Source organism: Macrosteles quadrilineatus, unplaced genomic scaffold (genome assembly GCF_028750875.1).
Source record: "Macrosteles quadrilineatus isolate MER2022 unplaced genomic scaffold, UCM_ALF_1.0 Scaffold_9__3_contigs__length_116548681, whole genome shotgun sequence".
NCBI lineage: Eukaryota > Metazoa > Arthropoda > Insecta > Hemiptera > Cicadellidae > Macrosteles > Macrosteles quadrilineatus.
In genome coordinates, this window is record NW_026542602.1 from 113389461 (window position 1) to 113404624 (window position 15164).

At 33.6% G+C, this 15164-nt stretch overlaps 1 protein-coding gene across 1 annotated transcript in view; it reads left to right on the plus strand.

Annotated features, from left to right (window-relative positions):
- The window catches only part of LOC129003925 (islet cell autoantigen 1-like protein), a 29634-nt gene extending 15234 nt beyond the window's left edge, over positions 1 to 14400 (plus strand). The window contains exons 6-10 of the mRNA XM_054432267.1: positions 4888 to 5014; positions 6124 to 6211; positions 6784 to 7010; positions 8338 to 8417; positions 11054 to 14400. Coding sequence (XP_054288242.1) covers positions 4888 to 5014; positions 6124 to 6211; positions 6784 to 7010; positions 8338 to 8417; positions 11054 to 11155 — 624 coding nt within the window. The 3' untranslated portion in view covers positions 11156 to 14400. The remainder of the gene's footprint in view (positions 1 to 4887; positions 5015 to 6123; positions 6212 to 6783; positions 7011 to 8337; positions 8418 to 11053) is intronic.
- The last annotated feature ends 764 nt before the right edge of the window (positions 14401 to 15164 follow it).

Here is a 15164-nt window from a genome sequence, read left to right on the forward strand (position 1 = left end):
AAATCTTGTGTAGGCTGATATGAGAAAAACTGACCAAATCTTCGAGTAAAACTTTGAGATAGCCTACATGATTTACCAGATTTACCTTCATCTCCCTTAATTACACATCTTTTAATTTATTATTGACATTTTCAATTTCAATTTTGAAGTTGCAAAAATACTAATTATTAAATTTAAATATCTTTATATTAAACTCTTCTTTATATTAAATCACAAATCCTTTCATCTTCAGTTTTTCACTCACAATAAATAATTAGCAAAACTAAGTCAGCTGTTATAAACTTTACAAATATTGCTGTGCCTTATCAATTCAGTCTTTTGAAATGTTAAAGAAACTACAGTATATCTATATAGGTACTATAAAAATTTAAAAAAAATAATTTAGCATTAAAGACAGCAGACAAAACTAATATGACTATCAAAGCATCAAGGACTAAAAAATGTAATATCAAATACAGTGTTTCATTGCATCTCTGATTCTACTCTACAAAAATATCAACAAACAACTTAATATACAAACCAGTTCTTTTAATCAGTTTCATCGTCCATTGCCTTTACATTTTCACACTTACCATTAAGAAAACATAGTAACAGATATTTCATTGATTTTAGAAACAAAAGAACACTGTGTACTGCTTAGTTTTATGATATTTTCCTTGGTTTAATTTAATCAGTGGTGTGACAAAACACAAATAATAAATGTATCAAATAAAGTAAATGTGAACTGAAAGCTACGTTAAGATAAAATAAGAGTATTTTGTACTACCATTTGATAATTAAATATAGTTACACATATACAACAGATTTTAGAAAACAAAAATCAACGTACAATTTAGTTTTTGATGATATTCTTTAGTTTAATTTAAGCATGGGTTTAGCAAAACACAATAACTTAATTTACCTAAATATACATATAAAAAACCATGTGATGTGCTGATGTGCAAGTTATGTTAAGTTAATCTAACACACGTGAAGCAGTTAAAATTTATTTAAAGTAGGCTAGCCTCTAAATTCATACAAAACATCTATACATTGTAATTTTCATACTGTTTTCATGAAAACATATCAATAACATTATTTTCACTTAAGATTATTAACTTAAGACGCTTTAAAAATTCCAAAGCAGAGTCGGAGTTGATACAGCAACGGTTATAAAATCTTTTTTTTCATCATTGACATAGTCTTAGAATAAATAATTCATGATAAAAGGTTAGATTAAAATAAACCTACCTCATAGTTATGGAAAATATTATATTTAATTTCTTTGTATCAGCTGTCTGAAATTGTGAAATATGCAGTTTAACAGTTCTTCTTGTTTATATTTAAATGTCAAAGCAAATGTAAACAAACATTGTTGGTGTTCTCATCACAGCCATGGAGACCGATCAATATTTACTTTTAAAATGTTCACCTCAGAACTTTTAAAGCCAAAGGGGCAAAGCCTACGGTCAGTATCGAAATGTGAATAGTCCTATAATGGTCCTTGCTATTGTAGCTATATTTTTGTAAAATTTAAGCCCAGTTGATTCAGTAGTTTTTGCACCTATTAGTAATACGCATACAGACAGACACCATTAGATTTTTATATAATAGTATAGACTAGCTATGTGCCCGTTCTACGCACGGGGATCTTAAAGTAGTCAGTTGAAACCTTCTTATATTAAGAAAAGCAGTTGGTTTGCATATTTTCAGATATGCTGGCAAAACTATTATATAGCCTATAAACCTTCGCAAATACAGTATCTGACAGTTTCAAGCCAAAACAAATCTATGAGGCATAGCCCTAAGGCATATAGTTGAAAGTTACTTCCCACAATAGTTAAAGGCATTTAAAGTACTACCTCAACCTTACCATTTAACACTTTATTCGGGTTGACATTTTCATTATCAAGGTGCTCTTGTCCTTTTCGTGACACTGAGAAATAAGGACATAAATGCGTTACCAACAGACATACACACAAAAATACAGAACTTAATTAGGGAATTTGCTACGTTTTAAGCATAACAAAGTACATATAAAATTAGAATTTGAAATCTTTGTCAATGTCATCAAATTTTATCATAACAATTTATATTTGCTTGGACCGAAGATGACCCGAAATGCTGTCGAAATGACGGCTTACTTTATAAAATGAAGTACTATAGACAATTTAGATTGGTAATGGTAATTTAACCTATAATAAAAATTACCAAAATAGGCCACGAACTATTGATACATAAACAACGTAAATCGTAAACAATTCATGATGGTTTGCTAAACAAATGTTTTACTTAAATGAGTTATCATTTTCTTAGCATAAACTAACATTTTGGAAACCAGACAGAAAAAAAAGCAAAACTTATACAGTTAAGACACCAATTAAATTGAATAAGGCTGTAATACCACTGTAAAAATAAGGTGCAACACCAACGATAACTAATTTGTAAATTACAGTGATGTGTTGGTACGTAACAATGATTCTTGCTGCTACCAACGGTTCTAAGGAAAAAAACCAGTACCAAAAACCAACGTTTACAGTTTACAGAATTACGTCCGACAAATTAAATGCGTTAATCAAGTCCCAAGGTTATTGATTTCTTGGTTTTGGATTTTCTCGTGAAAAGTTATCGGCAATCAAAATTATTTCCCATTAATTGCTTTATTCGTAAACAACTTTTAATGTAAACTTATTCAGTTTGAAAAAAAAACAACCTTATAAAAACAACTGTTTGTTATTTAATAGATTACGCAAGCCTATTCTCTAAACAATGATTGGTATATCTTTTAACATTAGAATGAAATGTGACAAAAATCACGCAATGCTGGGTTTTTGGACGTTTGTAATTTTATTTCTTAAGTAGGGAGGCCGTGTATTCTAGGGAAAAGTACCGGTAACAAGGATCGTCGTCGAAAAGGTTGTTATGAATAATTGGGTAGGCGTAAGTACCCAAGAGATGGGCTATGGGCCTATTGGCTGTATGGTCCAGTGATTGCATCATACGGTGAGTAGGAACAGAAAGTGACACATTGGAAAAGCGAGTTTAGCATCATCCATAAACCGTAAACCTCTGTTACAATCACCCACTGCAGTTGTGATTTTTTACTTTATACTTTACACTTTACACTTTACACAACCACCGTTGAAGCGCCGTCAATGAGTTAGTAAGGTATTGGCGACGATCATTAATAAATTCAAGTTTCCCAGCCCTATAAAACACTGATTCGAGGTTATCAAAACTCAAGAACAATTTTATACACAAAGAATCTCTGGTTCCTAACCTGGATGATGTTATTAAATTTCATTTATGGTTACACTATATTATTCCACTTGCGATTAATTAAATCCGTTATGTAAGACAACGATTTTAATCTCACTTGGATAAATGGGCTTTGCCTTCAAAACGTGATCGGAAATGGTTGTGGTATTTGTAAACATATCAGTGACAGCGAGAAAAAATAATCTTGATCCGAACAGCTGTTCGTTATTTCATAGATCATTATGTGATAAAAATTGGACGAAAACTTGACAAAAATCGCACAATACTGCATTTTTTAAAGTCCGTAATATTATTTACTAAGTAGTGAGGCCATATTTTAATGGCTAAAGACACTCTCGCCAATCCAGTGAATACATTAAAATGACTTGGATCTTGATAGGTACTCTTGTTTTCCTGGAGAAGATTGCGTAAAATGCCATCTTGAGTGTTACAGAAAGACAGACAGAAATTTAGATGAGACTTGTTTCGGCTTCTTTAATGTATAAAACGTAAAAATAACTTACAAATGAATGATTCTGAGCAATGTACAGACAAAACTCCAAATTTATTTATATAGATTCTCATTGGTTCCAATTTAATAAGTGGTGTAGCAAAACACAAACACAAAATTTATTGAAATGAAATTAAGTCAATGTTAAGTGAATACTATTAATAAACATATTTGCGACATAAAGACATTTAATTGAAGCCTAAAAAACAGTTTGAAAAAGGCTTTCTATTCTTTATACTAGTAAAAATTAATGAGGGTATAAAAAATAGTTTTCAAAGATCATGTTGATCAATGTACATTCATCTAGTCTTGAAAAAATAAGTATTTAAAAGCTTACTCCAAACATAATGAAGTTGATCGGTTGTTAACAAAATGTTATCATTTTTCAAACCATGTAAACCTTATAGTTTTCCAACTGTTGCCTTGTTTATTTTTTCTTTTTATGTTTTTTTTTACTTTATGATGTTTCAATTAATGGTTCAAATATTCATAGTATATATATTTCTGAACAAGAACATATACCCATGTATATATAACTAATAAACGTTCCATAAGCATTTTACACGAGAGAACACTATTCGGCAAGTAGCCGGTCATTGTAACCGGTCATCATGAAGGAGCTTGAACGTCGTGCAACAGCGCTGAGCTATATTGGACGTCGTGCAACAGTCAAATATTTATTGGACAACGTGGCACTTGGACGTCGTGCAACTGGCAGCGACTTTGGACGTCGTGCAAATGTAACTTTTTTACAATTCTATAGTGCGCTGTTTCACGACGTCCAAGTGTCACGACGTCCAAAGCTTGTAGAAAGACTATACTTTTGGCAGTTACTGTACTTTTGGACGTCGTGGCACTTGGACGTCGTGCAACAACTCAAAAATTATGTTTTGGACGTCGTGGCACTGAATAAATATTATTGGACGTCGTGGCACTTGGACGTCGTGCAATGCATCCAACTGGACTACTAGTTATAGTGTAGGCCTGGGATAAATTGTTGCCATCAAAGGCTTTCAGCTAGGCCTAAGTGAAGATGTGACCTGGTTCATAGCCCATCTCAAGCTGTTGGGATCTATTAATTTATCAGGTAAGGAATTTCCCTCCACATAATAATGTTAACCTTTAAACTGATGTTACAGGTAGACCTACTGGCAGCAGCGAGATGTAACATGTTCTCACGAGAACTCATCCAGTACGAGAACACTCTCAAGACCTTTGCTACCAAATGTGTGACAATGTTTAACAATATCAGTACTACATTCCCTAGTGAGTCAAGTCTCTGTAGTTTATTGATTCAATTAAACCTATGATTAGTTTGTCCCTTACCTAATGAAAAAAACTACAGCTAACATCAAACATACACAAAAACAGCAAACATGATGTTGGTGTATGGTTTAAGGTTTATCTTGACCTAAAAGCTACTGTAGTGCACTTGAAATGCCTACTGGTAAGCCCAACACTTTAACTTAGCAGTTCCATGCTATCCTGCCAGGTTGTAGGACATGTCAGATACAATTTTCATCTGTTTTAGGGTTATGCTCTCTTAAATAGTTGTAATTGAAGATTTGATATATTACTCATGATGGCTGATTTATCAGCCAGGGCATAAAGGGTTGAAAATTTTATAGTAATTGTGAGTATATTAATTAAAATTTTAATTTTATTACACGTTATCTACACAAATTCAATAGATCACTAGAGGACTCTGTGCTGCTCCACATTGTTGAAATATGATTTTTTATTGAGTAATAAATTATCTTTGACTTAACTGATTCAAATGATCAATATCTCAAATAAAAGCCTTTATTTTTTAGAGTATTTGGTTGAGTAATACAGTAGATAAATGAATGATGATTATGACGGCAAATCAGTGGATGCATACCTTTAATTTAAGACCAAAGTTATGAAAATTGGTCGAGTAGAAGAGCCAAACAAACTGGGAAAAGAAAAACCCAAATTTAACTCCCATAAAAAATGTACAAGGAGGAAGTTGCTTTTGTGCATAGCTCAAAATATGCATCAGATAAATGAATGCTTGATGGCAAATCTGTGTTTGCAGCATACCTTCAATTTAAGGCCAACATTAAGAAAATCGGTTGGATCGAAGAGGTAAACCGACTCAGAAAAGAAAAAAATAGGCCTATTTTTAGATATATAGATATTATTATATTCACTACAAAAGGGCATGGGTCTAAACCTGTTTAGCGTTAGTATTTGTAAATATGAGAGGCAGTTCCTTGTTCCCCACTCTTTTATTGAATGATTTTCGCTGCCAATGATTTGTAGTAGCTGTTGTTATTTTGACTTCATTTGCCATTATTTCAACGCCTTTGACAAATATGCTTATTGACAGTACTTGTATCCATCTTTTTCAGGTCATCCCCAGTACAAATTTTCAGACGTTAAAGAACTAGTAGAGGAAGAGAAACCAGCAAAGATAGAGACAGATGAAAATGACGACACGTATGTATTATGCTTTACTTGTTACTTTCTTCATAACAGTAATTACTGTTGACAGTGTTTGTTGAAATAAATCACAAATATAAAGCCGTGTGGTTTTAAATTAAGTATTAAGGTAGCAATATTATGGATTTGATAGTAGGTTATGTACCATTTATACATTTTTATGTCATCTAGTGATGAAATCGGAACTGTTTAGGTTCTCCTGAAATGTCTCCAATCACGTGTTTGTTCTTAAGTTACTTATAATCTCACTCAAATCAAATATAAAAGTTTATAACTAAATTACAGTGGCTTGTAAAATATTTTTTAATGTATGCTAACTGCTGGCCTATAGATGTGAACATAGATTTAGTTAACTGATGGACTGAAGGTAAGGATTTGTTTGGGACAATAAAGAGAGATAAATGTTAAAAATAGACATTACCTTATAATGCCAATGTAAAAAAAGAAAAGACTTAATTATGATAGCTATTAACTACAAATGGTAAAAGTCAATAAAGTGGTGGTATATCCTTTAGATTGAATTTCAGATTAGATAAATACAAATTGTGAACAACATTGGTTTTTTGTAGATTACTATCGTTAGACGAGTCTGAGGCAGACACAGTGGTGAGGAAAGTAGAAGAAGTCGAAGGAAGTAAAGAAGAAGTAAGAAAATCAGAATCAAGTGAAAATGGAGAGGGAGTCCTCTTGGCGGATCTTCTAACAGACGCTCTCCCTGACAACCAGCTTTTGCCGAGTCAGCTGTTAGCCCAACTGTCGACTGAATCTCCATTTTCATCTCAGTTTCCTCCCCCAGGTAACAGCTAGATAACGTTGACTGTAAAGCCTTGTACTCTAAAAGTGTTTTTGCCGACCTATGCCACCGTGGCTAAATGACATGTAGTTTTTTTTTGTTAATGTCACAGGCATTTTCTAGTTACAAAAAAAGCCTGTCTAGCTTTGGGTCACTTGCACAAGCACAAGCTGTTTATATCATAAATGGTAAAGACCAGGAAGGTTGTTAAACCTGTGGGGTCAACTGGTAGGCTCAGCACGTTTTTCTTGGCCTGTCAATTATTGAGCTGGCCCCAGTGTTAGCCAATTAAGATTTTTAAAGCCACTTCAAAACCATAACATATTGCTGGTTCGGCTATGCACTATATTTGTAACTCTCTCGCACCACCCATAGCTGTGAGAAGTGAGTTTGCTAATAAAGAGATGGTTATTCATCATTTGAGAGAACCAGAATGTTAGTAAAAACTAATAAGGGTAAGTCAATAACAAAAACTGTGATGAAAACACTTTTAATGTAGACTTAATACACTAAAAATTTGTGAAAGCTCTTATGTACTGGAGATATTACAGCACCATAATGCCTTTGGATGTAAATAAAATTGTATACATCAAACAGTTTCCTTCAGATGACTTCAACAACACATTTTGTGATATCCTCAAGTATCCATTTGTATTTTTTCAACAATTGATCAATGTTTGTGTGGTGGTCACATCTTGTGTGTTTTACGCAGTGGTGATTGTAGGACCTTGTAAAGGGGGTGTGGCTAACGGGGTGTTTACACACCAACATACCTGGAGGAGGTCTGAAGGTCCTCCGGAACATTAGCTGTTTTAAAGCCGTTTGGGGACTTTTTAAAGCCTTTTTAATGTCTAGAACTGTGTCCAAAAACCTCCTATAGGGGCTATAGGATTTAGCCCCTATAGGCCCCCCCCCCCCCCTTGGAACCGCCACTGTCTTTGAAGCATATCATGACAATTATCTTTTCTGCATATGTACATCTATCTCCAGCTGAAGGGAATGAACTCTGAAAATTTAAAAACTGTTTCTTGTGGGTCAAAAATAACTAACATCCTTTTACACCACACGTTTTTAGAAGAGTTGTCAGCTTCATTGATGTAGGATACTGAAATTACTAAATTATTTTAAAATGTGTATTATATTAAAAGAATAATAGAGGCCAATCGTTAGTTTTGTTGGTAAATAAGTTTAGGCTATCCTAAAACATATCAACGCCAACCCATCAATGGTGAAGCCGCAGTAAAGCTTGTTTGTTTAAATATAAGGTTTTAACTTAAATAATTATGTATTTATTTTGTTAGGGCTACTGACAAGATTGTTGTTTTTACAGCTCCATCAAACCAGCCTCTTCTCATGTCAAGTTTGTCTAACAATAACCAACCTAAGATGCCTATCAGGAGTCTGGATCAAGTAAGCTAATAATGATATGCAATAATATCTATTTTCTAGACATAGTAAAACCTTTAATGTAATCACACATTTTTGTAATTTTTGTAATGTAATCACACATTTATCTCATATGAAAGTATTTGTAAAGAATCTTTAACCTCTGACTACAGATACGCTACAGTAAGCATGCATTATATATATATTCCTATTTTAAAACAAAAGCCTGTTTAAGAAGACTTAGATCAATCAAACTATCGGCAATAAAATTGAGTAAGCAACTACTGTACTTGAAGCTGTGAAATAACATGTTCTTTATTTTACTCCTAAACTTGACATTGACTTAGTCATAGTCATAGTATGCTTAGACTTGAAGCATAGACTGATTACAGTCCTAATTCCTACCCAATCTCTGAGAAAGATTTTGTAACCAGTCTCATCTTAGATTTACCATACTATACATTTATCATCCTTATAGAAGCTTGTTCTACAATGGAAACAAAACTTGGGTTGATATTATGCTATCCACTATCCAGGGATGATTAGATTATTCTCAATTATTTGTGTACAGGCACAGAAAACATACTACTATAACCCAGAATGCCAACCGCATGGTAAAAAGCAAGTGTTTTGAGAGAGCTTTGCCTGTCAATTCGTAGGCAGGGCCACCAGCGTTGCTATGCTGAGCGCTGCCTACGGATTGACAGGCAAAGCTCTCTCAAAACACTTAATGCTTTTTAACAGAAAATCTGTACATAGGTCCACACAACTTTCGATTAACAGGGGAGTGCCCCAGGGCTCAGTCATGGGCCCATTTTTGTTCATCCTTTTCACCAATGATTTACCAGATTTTATTAGGAATGACAATTGTGAAACAATAATGTACGCTGATGACACAACTCTTCTATATTTATGCATGACTTACCACAAGAATTACACTCCAACATCTTATCCTCAACAGACAAAGCACTGCAGTACTGCCTTCAAAATGACCTGGCCATTAATCCATCAAAAACAACCCAGTTAAACTTCAGCCGAAAACATGAACAAATCCAAGAAATTCCTGAAATAACCGTTGAAAAAAACTCAAAACTGCTGGGCCTGACAATTGATGAAGACCTCTCCTGGAACGACCACATACACAACCTGACCAAAAAACTTGCATCTGGTGTCCATGTAATAAAGAGGATGAAATGGATAGGAGGTCTGGAAACAGCTAAGACAGCATACTATGCTGTAATAGAATCGCATATAAGGTATTGCTTAATATCTTGGGGAGGAACATCAGAAGCAAACCTCAACAAAGTGTTGGTACTCCAGAAAAAAGCTGTCAGGGCACTCTCCAGCCTTGAGCGCTTAGACAGCTGCAGGGAAGCATTTAAATCCCTTAAGCTCCTAACAGTGACAGCACTCTACATCCATGGAGTTGTCCTGTACACAAAAAAACTTAACCTTCCCAGAAATGAGAATTTTCACTCCTACCACACCAGAAAAGCAGCCGACTACAACCTTCCGATCCACCACACTACACAATACAGCAGAAAACCCTCTTATATTGGCCGAAAAATCATCAACTCTCTTCCAAACAACCTCAAGAACGCAACAGGAAACCAATTCAAACAGCAACTCTGGGACTGGCTTGTGGACCGACCGGTGTACTCCCTTAAGGAATTTTTTGACCAATTATGAACTTTCAACACAAAAGAAAATGTAAACTGTTAAAACAATCTAAATGTTAAAACAATGTAAATGTTAAACATTCTGAATCTTTCTGACGCCATTGTATTTCTTAAAGAAATCACAAATAAAGAAAATTATCTATTGTCTATTGTCTAACATGCGGTTGGCATTCTGGGTTATAGTAGTATGTTTTCTGTGGTACAGGTTGTGATCTATGTGATAAAATTGTATTGACTCATGATACCAGAGCCATTATGTGAAATGGGATGGAGTCAACAGCGTGAGTGGACAAGCGTGATTTACGTAATCAAGTTTAAATTGAAGCCATGGTTGCAAACCACTCTCACGCCGAGCTTGATCGGACATCCGCCGGACAAAAATTAGCGCCAACGGACATCACGCCAGACAGATCACGCTGGCGTGATCTTGGAAACCCTAGCTACAAGTTCAGTTGAGCTTTGACATCTAAGCATTTCTAGTCTGTGTGCAAGATTTTAAGTACCAAATGTAAAGGAAATCGAAAAGCCAGGAATCACACTTAAATTTTCCCGAGACCTTGAACTATGTGTGTGGTTTTGTATGGGTCCAGGAAATTTGTAATAGTAGATTTTACTTTACATTGTTAATCACAACTATGAAGAGACTAATGGAATCCAGCTAGAACTGTAGTGGTTGAAGTAAAGATCACCCACCGGTCTCAGATTTTAACCAGCCTATGTGACCACGATGGGAGCTCAATGGAGACCTTAATTTACAAAATTCCTTGTAATTAAAGTTATTTGTTCACTTTTCAAACCACTAATAAATCAGTTTCCTTTTTGAAAAGGAAGTGTTGGCCTGAACATTTTGAATGTGGAAAACATGGAGTTGTCCTTGAACTTTATTCTCTGCTTGATTCACACCCAAATAAATTTTTACCAAAACTCATTACTTTGATAGGCTACTCATTTAGTTCAATTATTTACACAAGATATTTGCAGGTCCCCAACAAACCTTGGCTGGATTTGTTTGCTGAGTTGGACCCACTCTCCGACCCAGATGCCATCGACAAGAAGACAGACGCTCAGGACAGAAACTGCTAACCTTACCAAAGTCAAATATTACAATTTATTTCACATTTATATGTCATTGCTTACGGTATTGTATAGAGAAAGTATTAAATTTTGTTTATCGTTTCGCTTTTGTGCTAAAAATGTCTATAATTATACTTGTACTTAACTTTGATTGTGTACAAAAGGTTGATATACAAATCTTGTATACTTTTGGGATGAAAAGTTGTAATTAATGCAAGGGAAATATTTTGAATTGTTAGTATTATAAAATTTTTTTAAATAGAGGTTTCTCTCCTTGAATTTGGTTTTCAAACATTCCATCCAGTGAAATATTGTTTTAAATTTACTTATGACAATAATACTGAGGAGTTAAGTGCAATCAATTGAAATAGTTTTGTCGTTAATAATGGTGTTTATTGTTAGTATGATTTTTAATACACAGAGTGATTGATATAAGTGTGCCAGCTGTTTTATTCTAAAGTTATATAAGATATCAAAAAATGTTAAAATGTAACTGCCTTGGATTTTTTATTTTTTTTTATTTGGTCAAGTTGAAAAAAATAATTTAACATTTTTCCAATATGTCCGATGACTTTGATTTGTCTTATGAAAGACCTATATTTTCTGAATTTTTATGAAGTAAATGCCATTTGCAATTTTAAGACTTATTTACTTTTAGCATTTTCTCTCTAAACTTGCTCGAATAGGAGCTACATGGTGCAGAATGTACTGTACACCGCAAGTCATTTTTCTTAGTTTTAACACACTGTAACTTCTAAATGAGTAGCTTTATAGAACAAATGCCAAGAATAAAAACGTTTTTAAATGGCATTTACTTTCTAAAAAAAATCAAAATTGAAGGCCATGTTGGAAAAATGGCAGCTAAATTTTTTTTCAACTTGACTAACATTAAAAAAATAAAAAACCCAAGGCAGTTACAATTTAATTTTTTTTTATCTCTTATAACGTTTAAATAAAATGGCTGGCACACTTATATCAATCACCCTGAATGTGCAGATCATGCAAATAAACCTTTCCTGCAAGTTATGTTAAGACAGTAAACATAATGGTATGCGAGGTCACCTTATTAATCATTTGTTAGTCATTATTTAATGTATCTATATTTAAAATGTCTGCCACTGCTTACCTAAACACTTTCAAATTCTAGAAGATGTTCTTAATACAAGAATAATTGCTTTTGTTTCATTTGATTAACTCACACTGAAGGTTTGTTTGCATCAATTGTGTTTGTGCTGCACACATGTTGTGTTTTAAACACTGTCTTGTTCAATGTGTTTTTAAATAGTATACAAAATTTAAATCTTAACTTTTCGATGCAAAATTGTAACGAAAACGTATTGGCTAATGTACTTATAGTTTGTTTCATACAATCATTATTTGGGTGTAATATTACAGTGAAGTCCCGCAAACTCGGCACTCGATAACCCGACAGTCTGGATAATGCGGCCATCACCTGGCTCAGAAAATTAGGGATTTTTTGATTCCGAGTTAAACATAGACTCAAGCCAGCTCAAGTCAAATCATTCGCAACTCGTACCAAGGATTTGTTGTAGGCATATCTGATGAATTAATACTGACTTGTAATATAAATATAAATAAAAAAGGCGGTTAAAAAGCCTATACATTTTTTTCTTATTTTTAACCCTATTTTCCGATAACCCGGCATTTCACAAACTCGGCACCCTTCCAGTCCACATTATGCCGAGTTTGCGGGATTCTACTGTAAATGAATTGTAATATATTATTACATAGCTGGAGTAATATGGAAGATATCTGTAGAGCAGATTTACTACTTTAATAATTACTTCATTCCAAAGACATTAACCATAAGAGAGTTATTATATCATTGAGTATATAACGTTATTGTAGGTGTAAGATATGTTTTCTTTACTGTGGACAGAAAGGCCTAAATATGAAGGATCCTATTCTAATTTGTGGTCATAGTAAACAATTCCTCGAAGCCCTATGTATTCTCTAAATTAGAGATTGAAATATTTGCTGGATTAATAAATGTGGTAAATTTCAAAGCATTGTTCAATAAGGTGGGAGATGATACATAAATCTAGATAGACTAAAAAGGTAAAGGCTGTTTCACTCACAACTTTTCCTATTACCTTTTCCCCTTTTAAGGTAAAAACAATTCAATTAATAAAACAATTCTCCTATACTTTTTTTCTGTTATTGAAGAGATTACTGCAGACATTCCTCGCTCTTAAAAACACTATTCCACAATCATATCATTAACATAAATCATTCTTTATCTCCAAATATGAACTTACCCCAGGAACAAAACAACTTCTATACGGAACTGACTTCCATGTTAGTGTATGTACTTATATTGCAGACACCCAATACTCAAACTTTAAATTGTTCTTCTGTTCTCTTTACCTTGTAAAACCACTAACATACTCAAGAAATCATCCAAGTTCACTAAGTCGGTACTGAAGTATATCATTAAGAAAAGCCTGTGTGGCCTTTTTAAGTCTATCTAGAAGCATTCAACGTGTTAAGGCAAAAACTTGTTTGTCTGGAGTTTCATTTCATCGATACAGTTTTTAATTAAAACTGATATTAATAATATCTGTGTAACAATTTTGGTCATTGTCTCCAGTTTGACATGTAAATATCCTTATAAGTATCTACTTAAGGGTAACTATTTAATTCTCTAGTAATATTTTTGATTTTTAGTAATATGGTAGGTTAGTATTTGTTTATAGCAAATATATATTAAGGTGCGTTTCCTTTTAAGCTAGGTAATTTAATTGCTGAATCGGTTGTTTACACTAGCTATTGTATTTTCTTAAAAAAATGTAAATCGAAAACAAAGAACATATAAAGTTATGGATCTGATAATTATTCTAGACCAATTTAAGCACTAGGAATTTCAAATATGATTTAGTATGATCAAAAAGCATTAAACCTAAAGAAATTATAAGACCTAAAAACTTGTGTGTTTCATGACTACGTATGGTGTTCATTTAACTTTTTTCAAAGTTAAGCACTTGCTATTTAGTACTTTTGGGGGATTTCCTTCGCATCACTTTTAGTGTAAATTCTTGGTTACTTTTAAACTTAATTACCTCAAAGATACTCTCAAACCAAAAATCACCACACCAGATTGCCTTTTGATTAGGTAGCCTCTACCAAATTAAATCCAAAATATATTTATTACCTTTTAATTTATATTAGTTTTTATTTTGAATAGTATTTATATTGTCACAAATTGTAAATGAATAAAGTATTTCATTAATTTATTATATGTAATGATTTCCTGTTAAATACTTACTTCTTGCTTATCTACAAGTTTGAATGAATTTCATTTTTAAGATTTTAATGTTGGCGAATTTAAATTGACAGCAGAGTTTTTCCAAAAATGTTTTATCAGGGATACCCCCTTCCTTTGTAACTTTGTGTCTGTCATCTTCGTATTAGGTGAAACAATATCTTAAACCTAACAAGGGAAAATTAGTACACGCAACTCAGGGTAAAACGGGTCGATGTCTACTTGTACCGGCGTCTAGTTGTACCTGCTGCATTTTGGTGACAGGCGTCTAGTTGTACCTGCTGCATTTTGGTGACAGGCGTCTAGTTGTACCTCGTCCAAAGCTGTAGGTACAACTTGATGATGGTGCGGACGTCTAGTTGTACCTCTTAAAAATCTGCAGGTACAACTAGTCGGGTACACCACCGTCTACTTGTACCTCATACGTCTGCGTCTATGTATACCAACGACTAGTTGTACCTACGACTACTTGTACCTACGACTAGTTGTACCTACGCCTACTTGTACCTACGACTAGTTGTACCTACGCCTACTTGTACCTACGACTAGTTGTACCTACGTCTAGTTTTACCTACGGCTAGTTGTATCTCCCCTTCAACTTGTCACCAGTTTAAGGGATTTATTTCATTTCTTTAAAAATCATACAATCTTACAAAAATTTTTTATAAACAACTTGCTACAAAAGCCAGGAATAAATTCAGAGTTTACAAAAACAAGTAATTGAGTATAATGAAG